At 40.4% G+C, this 19,741-nt stretch overlaps 1 protein-coding gene across 10 annotated transcripts in view; it reads left to right on the top strand.

Annotated features, from left to right (window-relative positions):
• The window catches only part of Ppp1r12b (protein phosphatase 1 regulatory subunit 12B), a 203,273-nt gene that overhangs the window by 45,523 nt on the left and 138,009 nt on the right, over positions 1 to 19,741 (top strand). For all 10 annotated transcript variants that reach the window (XR_013112823.1, XR_013112824.1, XR_013112822.1 and 7 more), the window contains exons 2-8: positions 3,478 to 3,608; positions 9,426 to 9,544; positions 12,018 to 12,177; positions 13,179 to 13,323; positions 14,664 to 14,738; positions 17,345 to 17,424; positions 18,099 to 18,238. Coding sequence is in view for 7 of the 10 variants with exons in the window: in XM_076941236.1 (XP_076797351.1) it covers positions 3,478 to 3,608; positions 9,426 to 9,544; positions 12,018 to 12,177; positions 13,179 to 13,323; positions 14,664 to 14,738; positions 17,345 to 17,424; positions 18,099 to 18,238 (850 nt within the window). In the remaining 3 variants the exon portion in view is untranslated. The remainder of the gene's footprint in view (positions 1 to 3,477; positions 3,609 to 9,425; positions 9,545 to 12,017; positions 12,178 to 13,178; positions 13,324 to 14,663; positions 14,739 to 17,344; positions 17,425 to 18,098; positions 18,239 to 19,741) is intronic.

Here is a 19,741-nt window from a genome sequence, read left to right as displayed (position 1 = left end):
TTAGGTTGAGTGGTCTCTTGATGCAGTTGCCTTGATTAAATAAGGCATATGTACTCACCAGCAGATTTCCCTACCATGGCTTTGGCATCATTAGTGCGAATGTCAACACAAAGAAAAGACAATCAATTTTCTAATATTATCTAAAAGACAAATTTTATTTGGCTAATGAATTCTAATTTTAATGGTTTTTATTTATTTTTTAATTGGATATTTTATTTATTTACATTTCAAATGTTATTCCCTTTCCCAGTTTCCCCTCTGCAAATCCCGTATCCCTCTTCCCCTTACCCAGCTCTGTGAGGATGCTCCTCCACCCACCCACCCATACCCACTCCCACCACTGGGGCATCGAGCCTTCACAGGACCAAGGGCCTCCGCTTCCATTGATGCCAGATAAGGCTCCTTCAGCTCCTTCATCCTTCCCCTGTCTCCTCCACTGGGGTCCCTGTGCTCAGTCTGATGGTTGGCTGCGAGCACCTGCATCTATATTGTTCAGGCTCTGGCAGAGCCTCTCAGGAGACAGCTGTATCAGGCTCCTGTCAGCAAACACTTCTTGGTATCAGCAATAGTGTCTGGGTTTGGTGTTTGCATGTGGGATGGATCTCTAGGTGGGGCAGCCTCTGGGTGGCCTCTCTTTCAGTCTCTGCTCCACTCTTTGTCTCTGCATTTCCTTTAGACAGGAGCAATTCTGGGTTAAAATTTTGGAGATGGTTGGGTGGCCCCATCCCTCAACCTGGGGAGCCATGCCTAACCTCTGGATATGGTCTAGACAGGTTCTCCCTCCCATTTGTGGGCTATTTCAGCTAATGTCATCCCTGTGGGGTCCTGGGAGGCTCTTGCTTTCCTGGCATCTGGGACTTTCTGGTTGCTACCCCCAGTTCCCCATCCCCCATTGTTACACACCTCTGTTCAATTTCCTGACCCTGTGTACATCTCCAGTTCCTCCCATACCTGATTCTTTCCCTCTTTTTCCCCTCCCTCTCTTCTCTTCCTCCTAAGTCCCTCCCACCCTCTACTTCCCATGATTGTTTTGTTCCCACTCCTAAGTAGGACTGAAGCATCCACTCTTTGGTCTTCCTGCCTCTTGAGCTTCATGAGATCCCTGAATTCTATAGTGGATATTCCACATTCTTTGCCTGATATTCACTTATCAGTGAGTGCATACCATGTGTGGTCTTTTGTGACTGAGTTACCTCACTCAGGATGATATTTTCTAGACCTATCCATTTGCCTGTGAATTTCATGAAGTCATTGTTTTTAATAGCTGAGTAGTATGCCATTGTGTAAATGTACCATTTTGTGTAAATGTATTTTCTATATCCATTCCTCTGTTGAGGGATATCTGGGTTGTTTCCAGCTTCTTGCTATTATAAATATGGCTGCTGTGAACATAGTGGAGCGTATGTGCTTATTACATGTTGTAGCATCTTCTGATTATATGCCCAAGAGTGGTATAGCTGCATCCTCAGGTAATACTATGTTCAATTTTCTAAGAGACCACCAGACTGATTTCCAGAGTGGTTGTACCAGCTTGCAATCCCACCAGCAGTGGAGGAGTGTTCCTCTTTCTCCATAGCCTCGCCAGCATCTGCTGTCACCTGAGTTTTTGATCTTTGCCATTCTGACTGGTGTGAAGTGGACTCTCAAGGTCATTTTGATTTGCTTTTCCTTGATGACTAAGGATGTTGAACATTTCTTTAGGTGCTTCTCGGCCATTTGAGTTTCCTCAGTTGAGAATTCTTTTGTTGAGCTCTGTTCCCCAATTTTTAATAGGGTTATTTGGTTCTTTGGAGTCTAATTTCTTGAGTTCTTTGTATATATTGGATATTAGCCCTCTATTGGATATAGGATTATTAAAGATCTTTTCCCAATCTGTTGGTTGCCATTTTGTCCTATTGACAGTGTCCTTTGCCTTATAGAAGCTTTGCAATTTTATGAGGTCCCATTTATCAATTCTTGATCTTAGAGCATACGCCATTGGTGTTCTGTTCAGGAACTTTTCCCCTGTGCCCATGTGTTCAAGACTTTTCCCCACTTTCTCTTCTATTAGATTCAGTGTATCTGGTTTTATATGGAGGTCCTTGATCCATTTGGACTTGAGCTTTGTACAGGGAGATAAGAATGGATAAATTTGCATTCTTCTACATGTTGATCACCAGTTGAATCAGCACCATTTGTTGAAAATGCTGTCTTTTATCCACTGGATAGTTTTAGCTTCTTTGTCAAAGATCAAGTGACCATAGGTGTGTAGGTTAATTTCTGGATCTTCAATTCTATTCCATTGATCTTCCTGCCTGTCACTGTATCAATACCATGCAGTTTGTAATGCAGATTGGCAGGATTAATATAGCACTCAGCCTCCTGAGTGCTAAGATTCAGGCATTTAACCGCCATGCTGGGCCCTAGGCAAGTTTTTAGAAGGCAGTGTTATGTCCTTCTAGGTCCTGAATTTTCCTGTTTTGGAACTATCTAAGTCTGAATAATTATTCTTGTCAACTATTTCTTTTCTTTTCTCTTCTGTCTTTATTGATGAGACCTGGTGTCTCTGTGTATCCCTGGCTGTCCTGGAACTCACATGTAGACCATGCTGGTCTTGAAATCACAAGAGATTTGCCTGTCTCTCTCCCCAGTGCTGGATTAAAGGCGTGCACCATCATGCCAGCTTCCTTTTTATTGTGTTAAAGTTATTGTGTTGGTGCAATCTGAGGACAACCTCATGTGATGTCCATCTTTGTTTTTTGAGGCAGGGTCTCTCACTGGCCTGGAGCTTGCTAGTAGGCAAGGCTGGCCAGCCAATGAGAACTACAAATCTGCCTATTTCTGCCTCGTAGCTCTGGAATTATTAGTACATGCCCCCATGCCAGCTGTTTTACATAGATCCTGGAAATGGAACTAGTCCTGGTTTTTATAATTTATTTTCGAAATAGAGTGTCACTGTGTAACCAACCTCAGCCTTGAGCTCTTCCGTAGCCTTCCAAATGCCGGAGTTACAGTTATGTTCCACCATATCTGGATCAACCAGATTTCATTCTGAATATTTTTAAGCTTATTAAAGATTTAAAGTCCTTTATTTAAAAACAACAACAGCAACAACAACAAACGTGTGTTTTCCCTACTTGCTGTGATGAAGGCAGAGGACAGCATCTGTCTGCAATTACAAATGCACTTTCCTGGATCATTCAAAGCCATTTAGAAAAACACATGAAAACATTTCTAACACACTTCCCTTTTATAACAAAATGCTGCAATAGCTTACCCATTTACAGTGCTGTAGAAATCATTTCACAGTTAATCCCACTAATACTGAAAATAGTATCAAATAGTGCTTCTAAGTTGGAAGTCATATTTCAGATACTTACTAGGAAAAATGAATAGTGCATCAGAACTGCTTGCCACTGCCGTTGTCCAGAGTAGTGTCTGGACATAATAGAACTCAGTAAATACTTATTGAATGAATCAATGGGCTTTTCTTTTCAGGCCTGTATTGATGAAAATTTGGACATGGTGAAGTTTCTGGTGGAGAACAGAGCCAATGTAAACCAGCAAGACAACGAGGGCTGGACACCCCTGCATGCAGCTGCTTCCTGTGGTTATCTCAACATAGCAGAGTGAGTGAGCGTCTGTTGTGGGTTTGATGCAGATTCCTCCTCTGCTTCCCAGAAATTGAATTTCACTAATAGTTATACATTTCTCTAAATTACAAAACCAGAAAATTGACTATTAAGGGCTAGCTGACATGTGCTTTGTATCTAAGTGCACAGTTCTTAGCTCCAATTTTTGTTTGCTTCTGTTTTCGTATAATTCATAATTTCTGGACTCTTCAGAGGCAGCATTAGCCTGGTATGCTGACTGCCAAACAGCAGAACACAAGCATGTGAGTTGTAGATTTTTTTTAAAGCTTTTCTGTAAACCTGCTTTTTGTTTGTTTGTCTTTATAAATATTACTACAGTAAATAGCAAATTATGAACTAGAACATATGGAACCAAGGCAAAGTAGTGATTGGCAGTGTGCGCCACATTGGTTTAATGACTGTATTTAAGACTTTAGTAGCTGTTGACTTCGTGGGAGGAGATGCCCTGCCTAGAGTAGAAGAATTCTGATCACATGGCACCTACCATATGAGAAGCACAAAGTAGGTGTCTAGTATATGGAAGGATGATCAGGATTTTATTTCTTCTTAAGAAAGACACTTGGGCATTGAAACATCTTTAAAATTTGTAGGGCAAATATTGATTGCTAAAGTAAATCTATTAAGGACAGTCTATGGTCTTTTGAAAACCAGATTGGTTAAGTCTTTTTAAATGGTGTGATTGCGGCTAGCATACTTTTTTCCTTATTAAAGAGCAGGCAGCCATGTAGAGGTTTGAGAACTGCATTTGCCCAGGTTTCCTGGAGCATCTCTTATGGCTGGGTTTCCTTTTCACCCAGGGGCTCTTAGTTGGAGAAGTTAAGCCCAGGGATGTCTGAGCAGAGACACATGAGGCACAAGTACAGGTGGTGGACAAGCTTGTTGCTTAAGACGGTGGATAACTGGATTGGTCCCAAAGCCAAGACCTCTGGGTAGTAGAGTTTTCCTGGTTCTTCATTCCTCTCCCTGCTCTGTAATAGTAAAGATCTGTAACCTCCTCCGCACCTCGACCGCCTCCATTCCAGGCCCATAGAAAAGCTCTGGTTCTCACTTATACTCACTAATGTCCACGTTCCAGTACAGAGGTGCTAAGATCACTTCTTTGCCCATTTTGGACTTAGAACATTTGTTAAAGAAACAAGGCATATCAGCTTCATTTGTTTTGAGTGTGCCTTCAGGTAGAATGTTTGTGATTGAGCCACAAAAGCTCATTACATTCAAGAAATCATTTTTAATCCATTTTTCTTTCCTTTCTCACCCATCTAAGACCAGCTGAGTCTTAAAATTAGAATAATATATGGCGGTATCTTTCTGGGAATCTGCATAGAGGGAATTATTGTAATGCATTTTTAAAGACAAGCATAGTTCCTTCAGAAATAAATTTAAAATTAGAAATCCATTGCTCAATTAAATATTACCTTGACTGGAGTAGGCTTCTCAGTGATCATCACAGATTCTCATATGAATGGCTGACCATAGTGACCTGATCCACTGGCATCCACTGCAGATGTGGGTGGAGCTAGAGACAGCATGCCTCAGTTTACCTTGTAATACACACGTTATTATTAGACAGGCGTTTATTTTACTGTCTTTATTTGTAATATCTTTACACAACAGATCAGAGAAATAACATGATTGTTTAACTGGGGACTGGAACAGAGCCATGGCTCAGAAGTTGAGTACTGGCTGCTCTTACACAGGACCTGAGTTGGATCTGCAGCACTTACTTGGCTTGCTATAACCCTCTATTAATTACAGTCCCAGGAGATCTGCCACCTCTTCTGGCTTCCAGGGGCTGTGCACGCATGAGGTGTGTGAACATTCGTTGGGACAAAACACCCATACATACAAAATAGTAAAAATATTTCTCTTTTGAAATTAATTTTTGTTGGATACTTTATTTGCATTTCAGATGTTATCCCCATTTCCCCCTCCCAGAAACTCCCTATCCCATCTCCCCTCCTCCTGCTTCTATGAGGATGTGCCCCCACCACCCACTCTCACCTCTCCACCCTCGAATTCCCCCCACACTGGGGCATCCAACCTTCATGGGACCAAGGACCTCCTCTCCCACCGATGCCTGACAAGGCCATCCTCCCCTACATATTTTTTAAGTTAGCTAGTGAGGGGCAGTGTATCACCATGTGATACACTGGATAATCTTGGTGATCTTGGGCTCCATTTGGTCTAGGCAGCCCTTGAACTTCAGTCCTTCTGCCTCCGTAGCCCAAGTGCTGAGGTCATAGATGTGTGTTTTCTGTACATTGGCATCTATTTGTGTCTTGAAGAACTTATATCTTAAATTTATTTCTAAGATGATTACCAGCACTGGCCTTCAAGGGAGGGAAAATGAAGGGCAGAGAGACTGGCTTCTTGAGGAGACCCATAGCCATGCTATTTCATGATCCTTGGTGATCCTTTATTGCCACGTATTTCTAACTGTATGGATGGTGTGTGTGTGTGTGTGTGTGTATTTAGAGTTTATTTTTTCCTCATTTTGAGTTTAAGGAGAATACTAGTTAGGTGCATTATTCTTAGTGGTATTTAATTCAGAAGCATGAGATTGGCCCAAGCATTTAACATGACTTATAGTTTATTGCAATGCTAATATATTTTGCAATGCTAATATATATTTGATATATAAATAGGTTTTTTGAAAACATTTTTATTTCTGTGCTTCCCCCCCCCCCCCCCCAAAGAATAGCAAATGGAGCCAATGAAATGGCTCAGCAAGCAAAGGCACTTGCCACCAAATCTGATTACCCAGGTTTGATCCTTGGAACTCACATGGTAGGGGAAAGAACCGATTCCTGGAAGTTGTCATTTGGCCTTCTTGTATGTTCTGTAGCATGCTCATGTGCACATACACCAATAAATAAATAAGTGAATAAATAAGGAAATAGATAAATGTTAGGAAACAATAGCAAAATACCTTTGATCAATGCTCAGCTGGTCTTTGCAGGGACATATGTGGCTCTAATGGCAATTCTGAGCCTCTGACAGTTAGCAGACTCTTCCTGTTTCATGCTGCTTACTAGGTCATATCTTACTTTTGTTCAGTACAAGTGTAGTGCTGAAGGGTTTTATTTTTCTCCTATGAAAGGGGGTGGGATGTGGAGAAATAGAAAGCTGTATTCCTTGGTAGAAACCAGTTTTCTTGATCATTATCCTAAGAACAGAAAAGGGAGAAGCTCAGCCTGTATAACCTGTGGATGTTGTGCTTGAGCCATTATGGATGGATACATGTTAGAACAGAGGCCAAGATCCATAGAATTTCAAGAGAGAAAGTATCAAGATCCAGTGTCTGCCGTGGAAGAGCTGTGGCTAATGTTTGCATGGGCAGGAAAGTAGCAGTAAAGGAAGGAAAGATAGAATTCAGTTGGAAACAGGTAAGATTCTTGAAGGCATAAAATTTGAAATGGACCTTGAATGATGTGAGAGGTACCTATAAGGAGAAGGGAGTGTGTTCCATTCACTTGTAGGGAATAGCTCATTCTGAGGAGGAGGGCTGGATGTGAAGGGATTGGAGGAACTAGTAAATGATTGTATCTGATTGCAGTATGTATTACAGTGCAACCAATATTTATCATATATTTATTATATATACTATTTATATATTGATTTTTTTTTTCAGTATACAGGATATATGGTTGAATGCTCACTTGGCCTGAGGGAAGGAAACCAGAAAAGAAAAACTATTGGCTATAGAGAAATGAAGGAATAATTAGATACAGTGATGGTATTCAGTAGATTTAAAAATACAGATAGCAGCAAATAGCTTTAGAGTTGAGTAAGGTGTCTTTCTCTGAGTCTCTGAGGGATGAAATGCCATTAAGCTGTGCCTTAGTCAGTGTTCTATTGCTGTGAAGAGACACCTGACCACAGCAACTCTTATAAGAGAAAACATTTCATTGGGGCTGGCTTACAATTTCAGAGGTTTAGTTAATAGGCAGGGAGCAGGGCAGCACACAGGTAGACATGGTGCTGGAGAAGTAGCTGAGTGTTCTGCATCTGGATCTGCAGGCGAGAGGGCGGGGGGAGGAGACTCTCTAGGTTTGGTATGGGCTTTTTGAAACCTCAAAGCCCACTCTCAGTGACACACTTCCTTCAACAAGGCCACACCTCCTAATCCTTTCAAATACTTCTACTTTCTAATGGCCAAGTATTCAACTTTAGTCTATTGGGGTCATACTTATTCAAACAACCATAGGCTATATATATGTAGAGTTGATATATCAGCATTTATTGAGCCCCTATTATTATACCAGGCACTGAGAAAGCAAAGATAGGCTTTTAATTTCATTTTTATTGATTTTTTCCCCTCCTTTGCGAACTCTCAAATACACTGGCCATAGATATATTGACTTTATTTTAAATCTAACCCATCTAAAAATGTGGTTTTTTTTGAATATCATAGTAGCTCAATAAATAGTGATTGAATTGTTGAATGAATTGAAATATAATTTACATAGTTTTTCTTTCTCTTTTAAATACCTCTGAGTATCTGATAGTACTCCTAGAATTATTGGGATTCTATCTGGCTTAAACTAATTTGGTTTAGACTTAAAAGACTGAGGCTAATAGCTTCTGCCCTGTTCTAGTTATATGATATTTGAGAAAATCACTTTTTTCTTTACTTAAATTTTTTTCTTCTGAAAATTACTTAACACACTTGAACCTTGGTTCTTTAAAATTTCTTTAAATATTTAATTTGTCTGTCTGTTTGCATATAAAAATCAGAGGGCCACTTGTAGGGATCCCTTGTCCCCTTCCACTATGTAGGAATTGAAGTCGGATGGTTGGTCTTGTCAGCAGCCTTCCTCTCAGCTAAGTCATTTCTCAGACTTGGGGGCCTCAGTTTCGTAAATGGTAGAGTACTTAGCTGCACTTATGTTGTCATCATCATAACTTTGTCTAAGATTGATCTGTGTGCATATGTGTGCAAGAGTGGGAAGGAGGAAGAGAGAAGGGAAAAGAGTAGAGAGAGAAAAACTTTGAAAATTAAAAGATGCAGGTAAGGAAGTTGTCAACTCGCTCTTCTCCAATATTCTGTATGGATTCAGAATCTGCGTAGCATTTTAAATGTTTCTTCTTTAGTAATTTAGTTTCCTTTATGAGTGTAGATTTTATATAGATGGCTTGTTTTGTGGACATATAATTTGTGCAAATTCTAATACATGCTTTTATTCTTCAGTTTTCATACCTACAACAGTACTAAGTAAACTTCACCTGGTACTTACTGTAAATGTTTTCATGAGAACTAGTTACATTGCTTTTGAGTGTTCTTATTTATAATACTTGAAGAATAGTCTATCTTTCTGAAAATTCAGTTGGATTCTAGGAGGTTACAGGGGTGAGGACTGCATGTCCTCTTTATTTTACCCCATAAGACAAGCCATACTACACACTTTGTAGTATAGGCTAGTTTTGAACTCAGCATGTAGGCCAGGCTGGCCTCAACCTTGAGCTCCCCTGTCTGTGCATTCCAAGTGCTCAGATTACAGCTGCGGGCTGCACATCCATCTCCCCATAGTATTTAGAAAGACTTAGTATTTCTAGAAGTGCAAGAATTGGTATGTAGAAAATCTTGACGTTGCTCTTTTTGGGAAATGGAGAAACCTATGGTCCTAATTATCAAAGGCTATAAGGTGTGAAATTAATAATAAATGAATAACAAAACATCTCATCAGTACCATATTTAAAACCCCAAATATACCTTGCTCTACAATGAACTCAAAACACACAGTACAAATTGATATCAGATTGACAGAGATAATACTGATTTTTGCCATGCAGGTATTTTATTAGCCATGGAGCCAGCGTGGGTATTGTGAACAGTGAAGGTGAAGTTCCTTCTGACCTTGCAGAGGAGCCAGCCATGAAAGATCTTCTTCTGGAACAAGTAAAGAAACAAGGTAACCTTCCTCACACTGCTCTCTTCATTATCATGTGACAGGACAGGATTAATTCTGTCTGCAGAGCATAGTCATCAATTACCAGTGCCACATTCTTTTTAATAACTCACACAGGCATAGGCCAGGTGCCCAAAGAATGACCAGGCTTTCCTTGTCTTTGCTGTTCTAAGGTTGTGTACCCATCCTGTAGCCAGGAGTGCCCTGAGGAAGATCATGGACTGTTCTTTCTGTGTGGGTACATTGTATTATCTCTGTGGCACAGAATAGCTTGAAGAAAGGCTGGGATACAGTGTGGCCAACTCTACTCTGTGACTTTGGATGGGTGTCCTTTCCCCAGGAAACCTGCAGGTGGTGTTGTGAAGCTATTTATTAAGACCTCTGAAAGGGTCTTTAGTCAGAGTCACTGGAAACTATTCTGATAGTTTCTTTTGTTTGTGTTTTTAAGGTTTTCATAGCCCCACATAGCCCCACCCTATAGCCTGGACTTTACCTCAGACTTGCAGCAATCCTCCTGCATCTGCCTCCCTATGTTGAGATTACAGGTGTGAGTTATTATATCTGCTTCTAGTAGTTTCTTGAGGTAAGAAACCTAACCTAGAAGAATATATTCTGAAATGGTATACTCTTAATTTGTAGTTTTAGAAGAAACTCATTTCAGGAAATAGGGTAGAGCTCTCCTGTCACACACCTCAAAGTCATCTTGTTTTCTTTTCATACACAGTCTTGTCCAAGCTGTCCATGGACAGCTGCCTCGGATCTTCTTTCTCCATCCCAGTATTTCCGACATGCACCACCACACCTAGCTTTTGAATTCTTTCATTTAATGTTATTGAATATCCATGGACAGCAGGTCTTAGGATTCTGTTAAAACTGTCATGGAACTCCAGACAGGATCTGTAATGACTGGAAACAGGGAAGGCTCTTCTAAGCACCAAAGTTATTTCCAAAGCTTTAGTGGACTTTCATGATGTGGTCCTTTGTAGCACTTGTTTGTTTAGTGTTCAAAGCTGCTTTGATGCTGCTGCATCAGCAGAATTGAGTAGCGCTGGCAGACTGGAGGGCTGGTAAATCTGAAGGTAACATTAAGTATCTACCCCTTATAGAAGGTATCCTGGGCTTGCCTTAAGTGGTGGATACTCTAAGTTGTGCTATTACTGAGGTCCATATTTGGTTTTGTGCTTTACTGCATTAAAGTTTTATGCTAAATTCATTAGCTCCTAAAATGTGTTTTTTTTTTTTTTAAAAAAAGATTTATTTATTTTATAAATATGGATGTTTTGTCTACCTGTACATCTTCACATCAGAAGAGGGCATCAGATCCCATAGGACTACAGTTGTGAGCCACCATGTGGGTGCTGGGAATTGAACTCAGGACCTTTGGAAGAGCAGTCAGTGCCCTTAACTGCCGAGCCATTCATCTCCTAAAATGTTTTACAGTTTACAAGTTTAAAAGTAAATTTAATTTGAGAACCAATTTTTTTTATTTTGAATTCTGACTCTTCCTTGAATGCTTTGTTGAACAAGCATTTATATGTGTATATCACTTCACAGCACTCAGAACTCCTACTGTGTCTAAGTGGACTTCCTCTTCACCCTATGCATTTCCTATACCAGACAGGCAATTCTTCAGCAGTTCACAGTGGCTTATTTAAGAGCCAAAAAGAAGACTAAAAGCACAGACAAAGTCTACTTATGAGCATGAAACTTTTTGAATGAGTGTGCTTGTGTTCAGAACACTTCATTATTTTGTAGAATAAAGAATGCCCTTTCTTAAGGCCCTTCTTTACTGGCCTAGCTGTTGGAGAGCTCTTTATCTCTATATGATTGTAAGGGAAACAAAGTCTGCATTTCCTTAAAAGTAGACTATAGCATTGGCTTCAGATGACTTCTAATCTCTGGATTGGTCTATGTGGCATCAGGTAAGTGTATACAAGTGCATATGGAAGTGAGCTTCAGAAGGAGGTCACTTTCCTGTGTGCCATACCTGAAATGAAGACTGACAGCATTCATGTGGTGTAATGAGTGGAAAGAAAAGGGCCAAGAGTATCCAGGAGTTCTAATGGCAGCTCTACCACTGACGTGTTTGAGGCCATATGCAAAGCATCCTGTGTTTAGTTATGGAAGTGGGGTTACCCCACCAGATTGTCATATAACATGTTAAAGGACTTTGGCATTTGAAACTTCATGCAAATATTATAAAGTAAAAATAGTATCTCCTCTGATTTTTATGTTCTGTTGTAAAGTGTTAGGTGTGTGTTCTTCATGAGTGCGCACCACATAGTGTTTAGTCTGGCTTATTCTGCTCTGGCAATTTTGTAATATGAATGGCATTGCCTTAGATTTGATGAATTACCAGCTTGATGAAGGAACTGTTATTTGTGGTAATATTTTTATGTTATTAAGCTAATGAAATATCTTGTCAGATTTGGGTGGAGCTTTAGTAACGCTGCTGTCTGGTGTCTGGCTTCTGCAGGAGTTGATCTAGAGCAGTCAAGGAAGGAGGAAGAACAGCAGATGTTGCAGGATGCCCGCCAGTGGCTCAACAGCGGGAAAATAGAAGATGTGAGGCAGGCTCGCTCAGGGGCCACAGCCCTGCATGTAGCTGCTGCCAAAGGTTACTCTGAAGTCCTCAGGTATGGAGCTGGGTACTGGGAGAAGATGACATGAGTTTTAGAGGCAGAAACTTTTAACCATGGTGTATTTTCTTCTTGTTGGTTTCCTCTTGTTTTGCTAGTGTTTCTTCATAGGTGCCGCTCTTCCTAGTATGTATGATTTTAGATAGACTTGAGGCACAGTGACACAGGAAGACCTCTTTTACCTCTGTGACTTGTTATTGGTTCTCCTAAAACCTCCTTCTCTATGATTATATAGACCTGTGATCCTTCTGCTTCTATGATTTAGACAATTTCTGGGCTCATTAACTCAGTTATAGATCATCAATTATGCAATATCCGGCTTTCGTAAGAGAATTAGAGAGTGGTACATGCCTGTGCACTTGCTCGTGTGTAGTGTGTGTGTGTTTATGTGTGTTTGTGTAGATAGCTCCCTGGGTAAAAGCATCTGTTGGTAAACCTGATGACATAAATTCAATTCCCTACATGGTAGAAAGAGAGACTGATTCTTCCAGGTTGTTCTCCTACCTCCACTTGTGCGCTGTGACATGTGTGTACCCACATTCATATTCTCATTCTCTCTCTCTCTCTCTCTCTCTCTCTCTCTCTCTCTCTCTCTCTTTCTCTCTCTCTCCAAAGAAATCAATTTAAAATGTAATTTTAAAAAGCAAGAAAAGAGAATTAGACTCTACTATTTTACCTGTTTTACTTTTCTTACATTCATGCCTTATTTGACTTTTGGTATTTAGTGTTGACAAAATTTGCAGAATGCATGTTTGTGTCAAGTTGACAAAAACTGACCAGCACAGTGTAACATGGATATGTGTAGGGAATGCCATATGTATAACCTTACAGTTCAGCGAAGATTGTAAGGGATGCTCAAAGTGGTAATATGCATAGTAGGCAATCTCTTAGAAGGCAGAAGAAATCATGGGGTGTCTGAGGTATTAGTGGAGTGATAGCTTGTTTGGTGGAAAATTATAAAATCAGGCCATAGATGTACCTTTTGGGTTTTCTTCTAGGCTTCTCATTCAGGCTGGCTATGAACTCAATGTTCAGGATCATGACGGCTGGACTCCTCTTCATGCAGCTGCACACTGGGGAGTGAAAGAGGCTTGTTCCATCCTGGCAGAAGCACTCTGTGACATGGATATCCGGAACAAACTGGTTAGTGAGCCTGAACCTCTAAAAGGGCAATGAGATCAGGTGGCTAAGTGCCTAGCACAGGCTTGAAATCTCTGGTCAGTGTCCAGGACTGCACTGGGCTGTGAAGTCCTCCAGCTAGCTCCTTACTCCACTGCTCATTCTCTCTATAAAAGTACAGTTAATACTGAAGCAAACTAAAACTCCACCAACCAAGGCATCTGTGTCTACTTGTGTTGAAGCTCTTAAAGAAAACAGGAAATGAAAAAAGGTATTTGTTCTTGACAACACATGAACTTTGAGAGGCCCAAGGTCCCTGTCTATGGTGAGGTATGAAATATTTTACTATGTTTCAACTCTCAGTCTTTTAACTGCTGAGTTCTTGGTACATGGGCTCCTTTAAGAACAATCTGTAATGGCAATGATTACTGCATTTTGACTAAAAACAATCCCATCAGTCTCACTTCAAACAACTTAGAACTCTGAGACTCTTATCCCTATGTCTCTTGATTTTCTAGAATCCAGACACATGGTCCTGTTTTTCTCACATAACTCCTGAATCCTGGTCTTATTCTTAGACTATACAGAATATGTAATTGTTCCTGTGTTTCGTAAAAGAAGTAACGTGCCTGGCTTCCCTCTTCTTCCTTAAAGGGAGATCATTCCTGTTAGTCTTCAGTGTGAGTGTGACCCAAGGGCATTTACTGAATTTATCATCACAGTAATACTTTAGAACAGGTATAAATAGGGATTCCCCTAGACTGTTTGTCAAGAGACCATAAGCATTAGGACTGGTGTAGTGATTTTCTCACTGTTGACCATAGAACTCTGTGTTTGAAGGATTTGCTGTTTCTTAAAATAGCGTCTCTGTGACTCATAAAGGCAGCTCAATGTAGAGTAGACAGATTAGGGAAGCAGCTATAGGTTGGGCATCTCCAACCCAAGTCTGAAATCTGAAATATTCATAATCACAGATTTTATGGATACTGATATGCCCCAAGTAGAGAATTCCAGGCCATGAAAGCACAAAATTATTTAAAATATTATAAAAAATTATCATTGGGCTATATTTGTACAATAAATGTGAAACAAATAAATTCTATGTTTATACTTAAGTCTTAGTCCCAAGATAACTGTGTGTGTGTGTATGTGTGTATGTGTGTGTGTGTGTGTGTGTGTGTGTGTGTGTATGCATATATTCTAAAATCAAAGCACTTCTGATTCTAAGCATTTTAGATAAAGGAGATTCAGCTTATATATTACAGGAATAAAAGTCAGTAAGTAAATAGAGGATAGACCCTGAAAAAGTCATATGACTGCCACTTCTGTTTTCTATCTGTCATGGTGCCCCTGTGTTCTGCTAGGGCCAGACGCCATTTGACGTGGCTGATGAAGGTCTTGTGGAGCACTTGGAGGTGCTTCAGAAGAAGCAAGATGTGGTAAGTTTGGTTGATGCTTTTACAGCCTTCCTAGCAGTTAGCAGTTATTCTGTGTGTCTCAGTCCCGTGCTTCAGTGTCATCTGTTCAGAGTTGAACTGGATGGATCTACATTTTACAGATGCTGTTCCCCTCAGAAACTATCAACAGTATGTTTGAAAAAACATTGTAAAAGGCCACATAAAATAGCCTTCAGGCATCTACAATCCATTACAGAGAGGAATGTATTTCTTTTTCTTTCTTTCTTTTTCTTTTTTTCAAGACAGGGTTTCTCTGTGTAATAGCCATGGCTGTCCTGGAACTCACTCTGTAGACCAGGCTGACCTTGAACTCGGAAGTCTACCTGCCTCTGCCTCCCGAGTGCTGGGATTAAAAGCATGCACCACCACCACCCCACTGTGTTTCTTTCTTAATGAGGTAATACTGCAAAATTGTCATACGGTGTTGGATAGTACTTGATTCGTACTTTCTTCAGATTGAGAAAACATCCAGAATTTAGCCCTCTTTCCTCCTTACTTTAAAACCTTTTTTGCTTTTATCTGCCTTTCTGCCTGGTGCTCTGCAGAAGAGCTACATACACGAATGGAAAGCTACCAGGTACACAGGTGAAGAGTGACCCGCTCACATCTTCTCCCAGTGAGTAATTGAACAGGGGAATAAAATTAGTTTGGATGGAAAATAAAAACCCAACACTGGCTTTCCTTTTTCTCCCCCATTCACACGTAGTGTACAGTGTGGGAGCTTAAGTTTAGGACAAATGTAGAAAATAGCGTGGGTTTTGATTCAGAACTATATGCCTCTGGTAAAACACAGATCAAGGTCTCTAACATGGGTGTTTGTATCATGACTGAACTATTGAAGCAGTGATTCTTGTTACTTTAGGCTCAGTTAGAAAGCTACATACAGGAACTTCAGACAAACAATGTAGGGTTCCTGTTTTCTCTGCCTAGTATTCAGGATCACTTGCATGGTAGCACAATCCAAAGGCAGTGTGAACACCACTGTGTGAACACCATTGTGTGAGCACCACTGTGTGAGTACCACTGTGTGAGCACCATATGAGCACCACTGTGTGAACACCATTGTGTGAGCACCATTGTGTGAACACCACTGTGTGAGTACCACTGTGTGAGCACCATGTGAGCACCACTGTGTGAACATCACTGTGTGAGCACCACTGTGTGAGCACCACTATCAGCAGCGTCAGCCTTCCTTAGGCCAGTGCACCACTTGACACAGTTCAGTCTTTGTGTTTTTACAAACTCTTATCATCTGACGTCATTTTTAGAGTAACATAAAAACTACAAATATACACACCCTTTAACTAATGTAATTGGGTTTTGGACATAAATGATATCTCCCCTCACCCATTTGATTTCATTCCTTAGCCCAGGCTAGTCTGAACTTACAGTCTTTCTTCCTGAGCCTTCCTAGTAACCAGGATGATGGCCTGCACACCCAGGCCCAGCTTCCCCACAAAACCTTGCTGGTCTAAAGGGGACAGTGTTTGTCTCTATCTTCTACATAACTTTAGGATATGTTGCATGTAGTTTTATCTACTGCCTTTTGCTCCTGGATCAGTTAGCTTCCAGCTTCCCTTTTGTTCTATCCACTTTTACCTCTGGGAAGTGTCTGTGCTACCAGTCCTCCCCCAGCTTCCCTGAATCCGAGTATAAAAGACACACACACACACACACACACACACACACACACACACACACACACAGAGAGTTTGTTACTTTAAAACTTGCCTTCTAGGCACAATTGCTGGGTGTTACTGTCTTCTACCTGGAAAAGACTGAAATTTATTATCTGTCTCCACTTGCCCTAAACTTCAGTGTCTAGTCCCACCTAGCCTGTGCCAAACATTCTTGGCCACTCCCCTGTAGTGGATACCACAGGCCCCAGCTCCCCATAAGACCTCATATGGTTCCTCCAAAGCATGGCAGAAAGACCTCTCTCTCCTTCTGCCTTTTCTTCCTGGGACCTGAAAGTCCTGCCTGTACCTCCTGCCCCACAATTGGCCCTGGCTTTCTTTACTGATAAATCAAGAACCAACTGAGAAACAAGACCTTAGCATCAGAACTGCCCCCTTCAGATATAAGTGTGTTTTGTTTAGAGTATACATCTAAGTACCAGACCATTTTCCCCTAAGTCTATGATTTCTTTAGAATTATTGCTAACTTATTTTGCTTTGTGAATCATAAAGCATTCTTTCCAGGTTTTTTTTTTTTTTTTTTTTTTTTTTTTTTTTTTTTTTTTTTTTTTTTGGCTCTTTAGCCTTTATAAGTTAGGCTTTTTTCTTCATATTAAGGTTTGGTTTGGGATTTTGAAGGGATAATTTTCTTAAATCTCCCGAGGCATAGTTTCCTCTTCTACTTTGGATAAGAATTTTCATCTGTTACTTCTTTTCAAGGAAAAAGTAGTGTACAAGTTGATGATGTGTTTGTCCTTTTTTTTTTTTTTCCCCCCGATTCCTTTTTCACTCTTTGGCTTATGTCTTGTTTTTTTTTCAGCATGATAATACCAATTTGGACCTTCTCAATACTATTGATTTTTCACAAATTGTCAACTGTTCCCTCTTTCTCTCTATTTTCTCAATTTCCAGCTTCGAAGTGAGAAGGAGACACGGAATAAGCTCATCGAGTCAGACCTGAATAGCAAGTTTCAGAGTGGACTCTTTAAGAAGTAAGATACAAGCTTACTTGTATGCAAGGAATGGGATCACTTGTTGCTCTGTGTCTGTGTGTGTTGAGCATTTTTATATTAAAATGATTCTGTTTCATTTCAGTCACATGATCTTCCAAGTGTGGAATGTTTGTAGATAGAGGGAGGTAGTGCTGAGCTGGGGCCCTGAGGATGAAAAAATATGTGTCACACTGAGAGACTATTCTGGCAGCATCTCTTCTTCCCTAGCCCACGAGTTCTTAGTCCTGCCTGTTCCCCTGATTATACAGGGGTTTCCTCAGCTCAGAATTGGTCTCTTTGTTGACCACTGTTTCAGTCCCTGGCAATATTTGTGGGATGTACTAGAACTCAGTGAAGGCTTGTGTGATGATTTTTAAAAACATTTATCTGTCCTACTAGCATCTTCTCCTTGTTATTCACGGTTCTCTTCTGTCTATGTGTTGAATAGACAAAGTCCCCTTGAGTCATACTCTAAAGTCAGTAATAAACCTTAGACTGTTGAAAAGCCAAGGTCCAAGAGAACACCACACAGGTATCAGAAGGATCTGCATGTTTTTACTGTTGCTTCTACATACAAAGTTATAGATTTGTTCCCTTTATTATATCTGACTGTTAGCAAACTTAAATGGTTTGTGTCATTTCTGAATTGCTTTCAAATTGTACTTTTAATTTAGCAAAGAGAAGACGCTTTATGAAGAAGAGATCCCCAAGTCCCAAGAAACAGAGGAAGAAAACAAAGAATCCAGCAGCTCCAGCTCAGAGGAGGAGGAAGGGGAAGATGAAGTTTCTGAATCAGAAACTGAGAAGGAGGCAGGTAAGGCAGAGGCCCTTCAAGTGTACTGCTTGTTAGGGGGGTCAGGCCTCACAGGCTTCCAGAAAAAGCTTGAAGTAGTTCCCAAGAATTGAATTGCTAATGACAATATGCTTATAAAAGCCTTGAGCTAAGGTAGAATATACCTGCCAGTTCTGACACATCCATATGGTAAGGTGTGTGGAGAAATCTTGCATGAAGGAATCAGTTGTCCTGCCTTCAGATTGATAGGTCAGCCACAGAGAGTGAATGCCAACACGCCATGTGCTAAGATGCATGGGGTTTATAGGGCTTTAAGTTAATATTTTCAATACACTGGTAAACTTTGCATTTAGTTATTATGTAACTCTGCTTTTCTAAACTGAATCCTAATTTTTTTTCTTATTTTGTAAAGCTTCTTCAGCTCCTGAGTGAGGGAATTAATGAAAGAACAAATCAGACTTACTTTTATTCTCATTAATAATATATACATTTATCCTTCATGCCCATGGGAGATTGTCTCAGTAGATAACCAGAATCTTTCCATGTATAAGTCAGTCTCTCTCTCTCTCTCTCTCTCTCTCTCTCTCTCTCTCTCTCTCTCTCTCTCTCTCTCGTGTGTGTGTGTGTGTGTGTGTGTGTAGAACCTGTGTACGCCTGCCTGTGTACTTGGAGAACTGTCTTTCTGCTGCTTACATCATGTGGTACACAGATCTGAAAAAGGAAAATGTCTAGGTCATAGTTTTTGCTTCCAGACATTTTCAGTTCCTGATAAGTTGAAGAACTGAAGCTGTATCTCAGTTGTTTGGCTTTGCTGATAGTTCTCTCAATCTTGGGCAAATACTGCCCCTTTTACATCTTCATCTGAAGCTCATCGACTGTCACCAAAGACAGTTAGAGTTTTATAGAGAAGGCAGGCATCAGGTAAGTTTTCAATAAAGGAGACTTGACTTGATATTCTTGAAGCCTTAGATTTCCATTCAAGTATTTTATTATTTTTATGTTTATGGTGTTTTACATGCATGTCTGTGCACCACATGCATGCAGTACCTGAGGAGGCCAGAAGCCAGCCTCAGATCCCCTGGAACTGGAGTTACAGATGGTTGTGAGTGCCATGTGGGTGCTAAAAATAGAACCCGGAATTTCTGGAAGAGCAGGCAGTGCTGTTGACTGTGTATCCGTCTCTATAGCCTCTTAAAATTAAAAAAAAAAAAAAATCTATTATTGATCATTTGTGACTTGTTCTGCAAATACTGGTATTACATCCACCAAAAGTTACAAATGTGTATTTTTATTTGTATTATTTACTGAGGACCCTCATAGTCTAGCTTTCACGCAATGTCTGGAATTTCTATGTGGGCTTTCTCTATGCTACATTTTCTTGTTAGCCGCTGTGATAATAGGGAAATGGGAGGAAGCTACTCAAACTGATGGTTTTGCTTCCTGATTTACACTCCTGCCTCTGGTCTCAGCCGAAATACCATGGCAAAAGGCAAGTTGTGGAGGAGGTTTATCTGATTATGCTTC

This window comes from Arvicanthis niloticus, chromosome 10, assembly GCF_011762505.2.
Source record: "Arvicanthis niloticus isolate mArvNil1 chromosome 10, mArvNil1.pat.X, whole genome shotgun sequence".
Classification (NCBI taxonomy): Eukaryota; Metazoa; Chordata; class Mammalia; order Rodentia; family Muridae; genus Arvicanthis; species Arvicanthis niloticus.
Note: the sequence above shows the minus strand (reverse complement) of the source record. Positions and strands in the feature narration are given on the sequence as shown.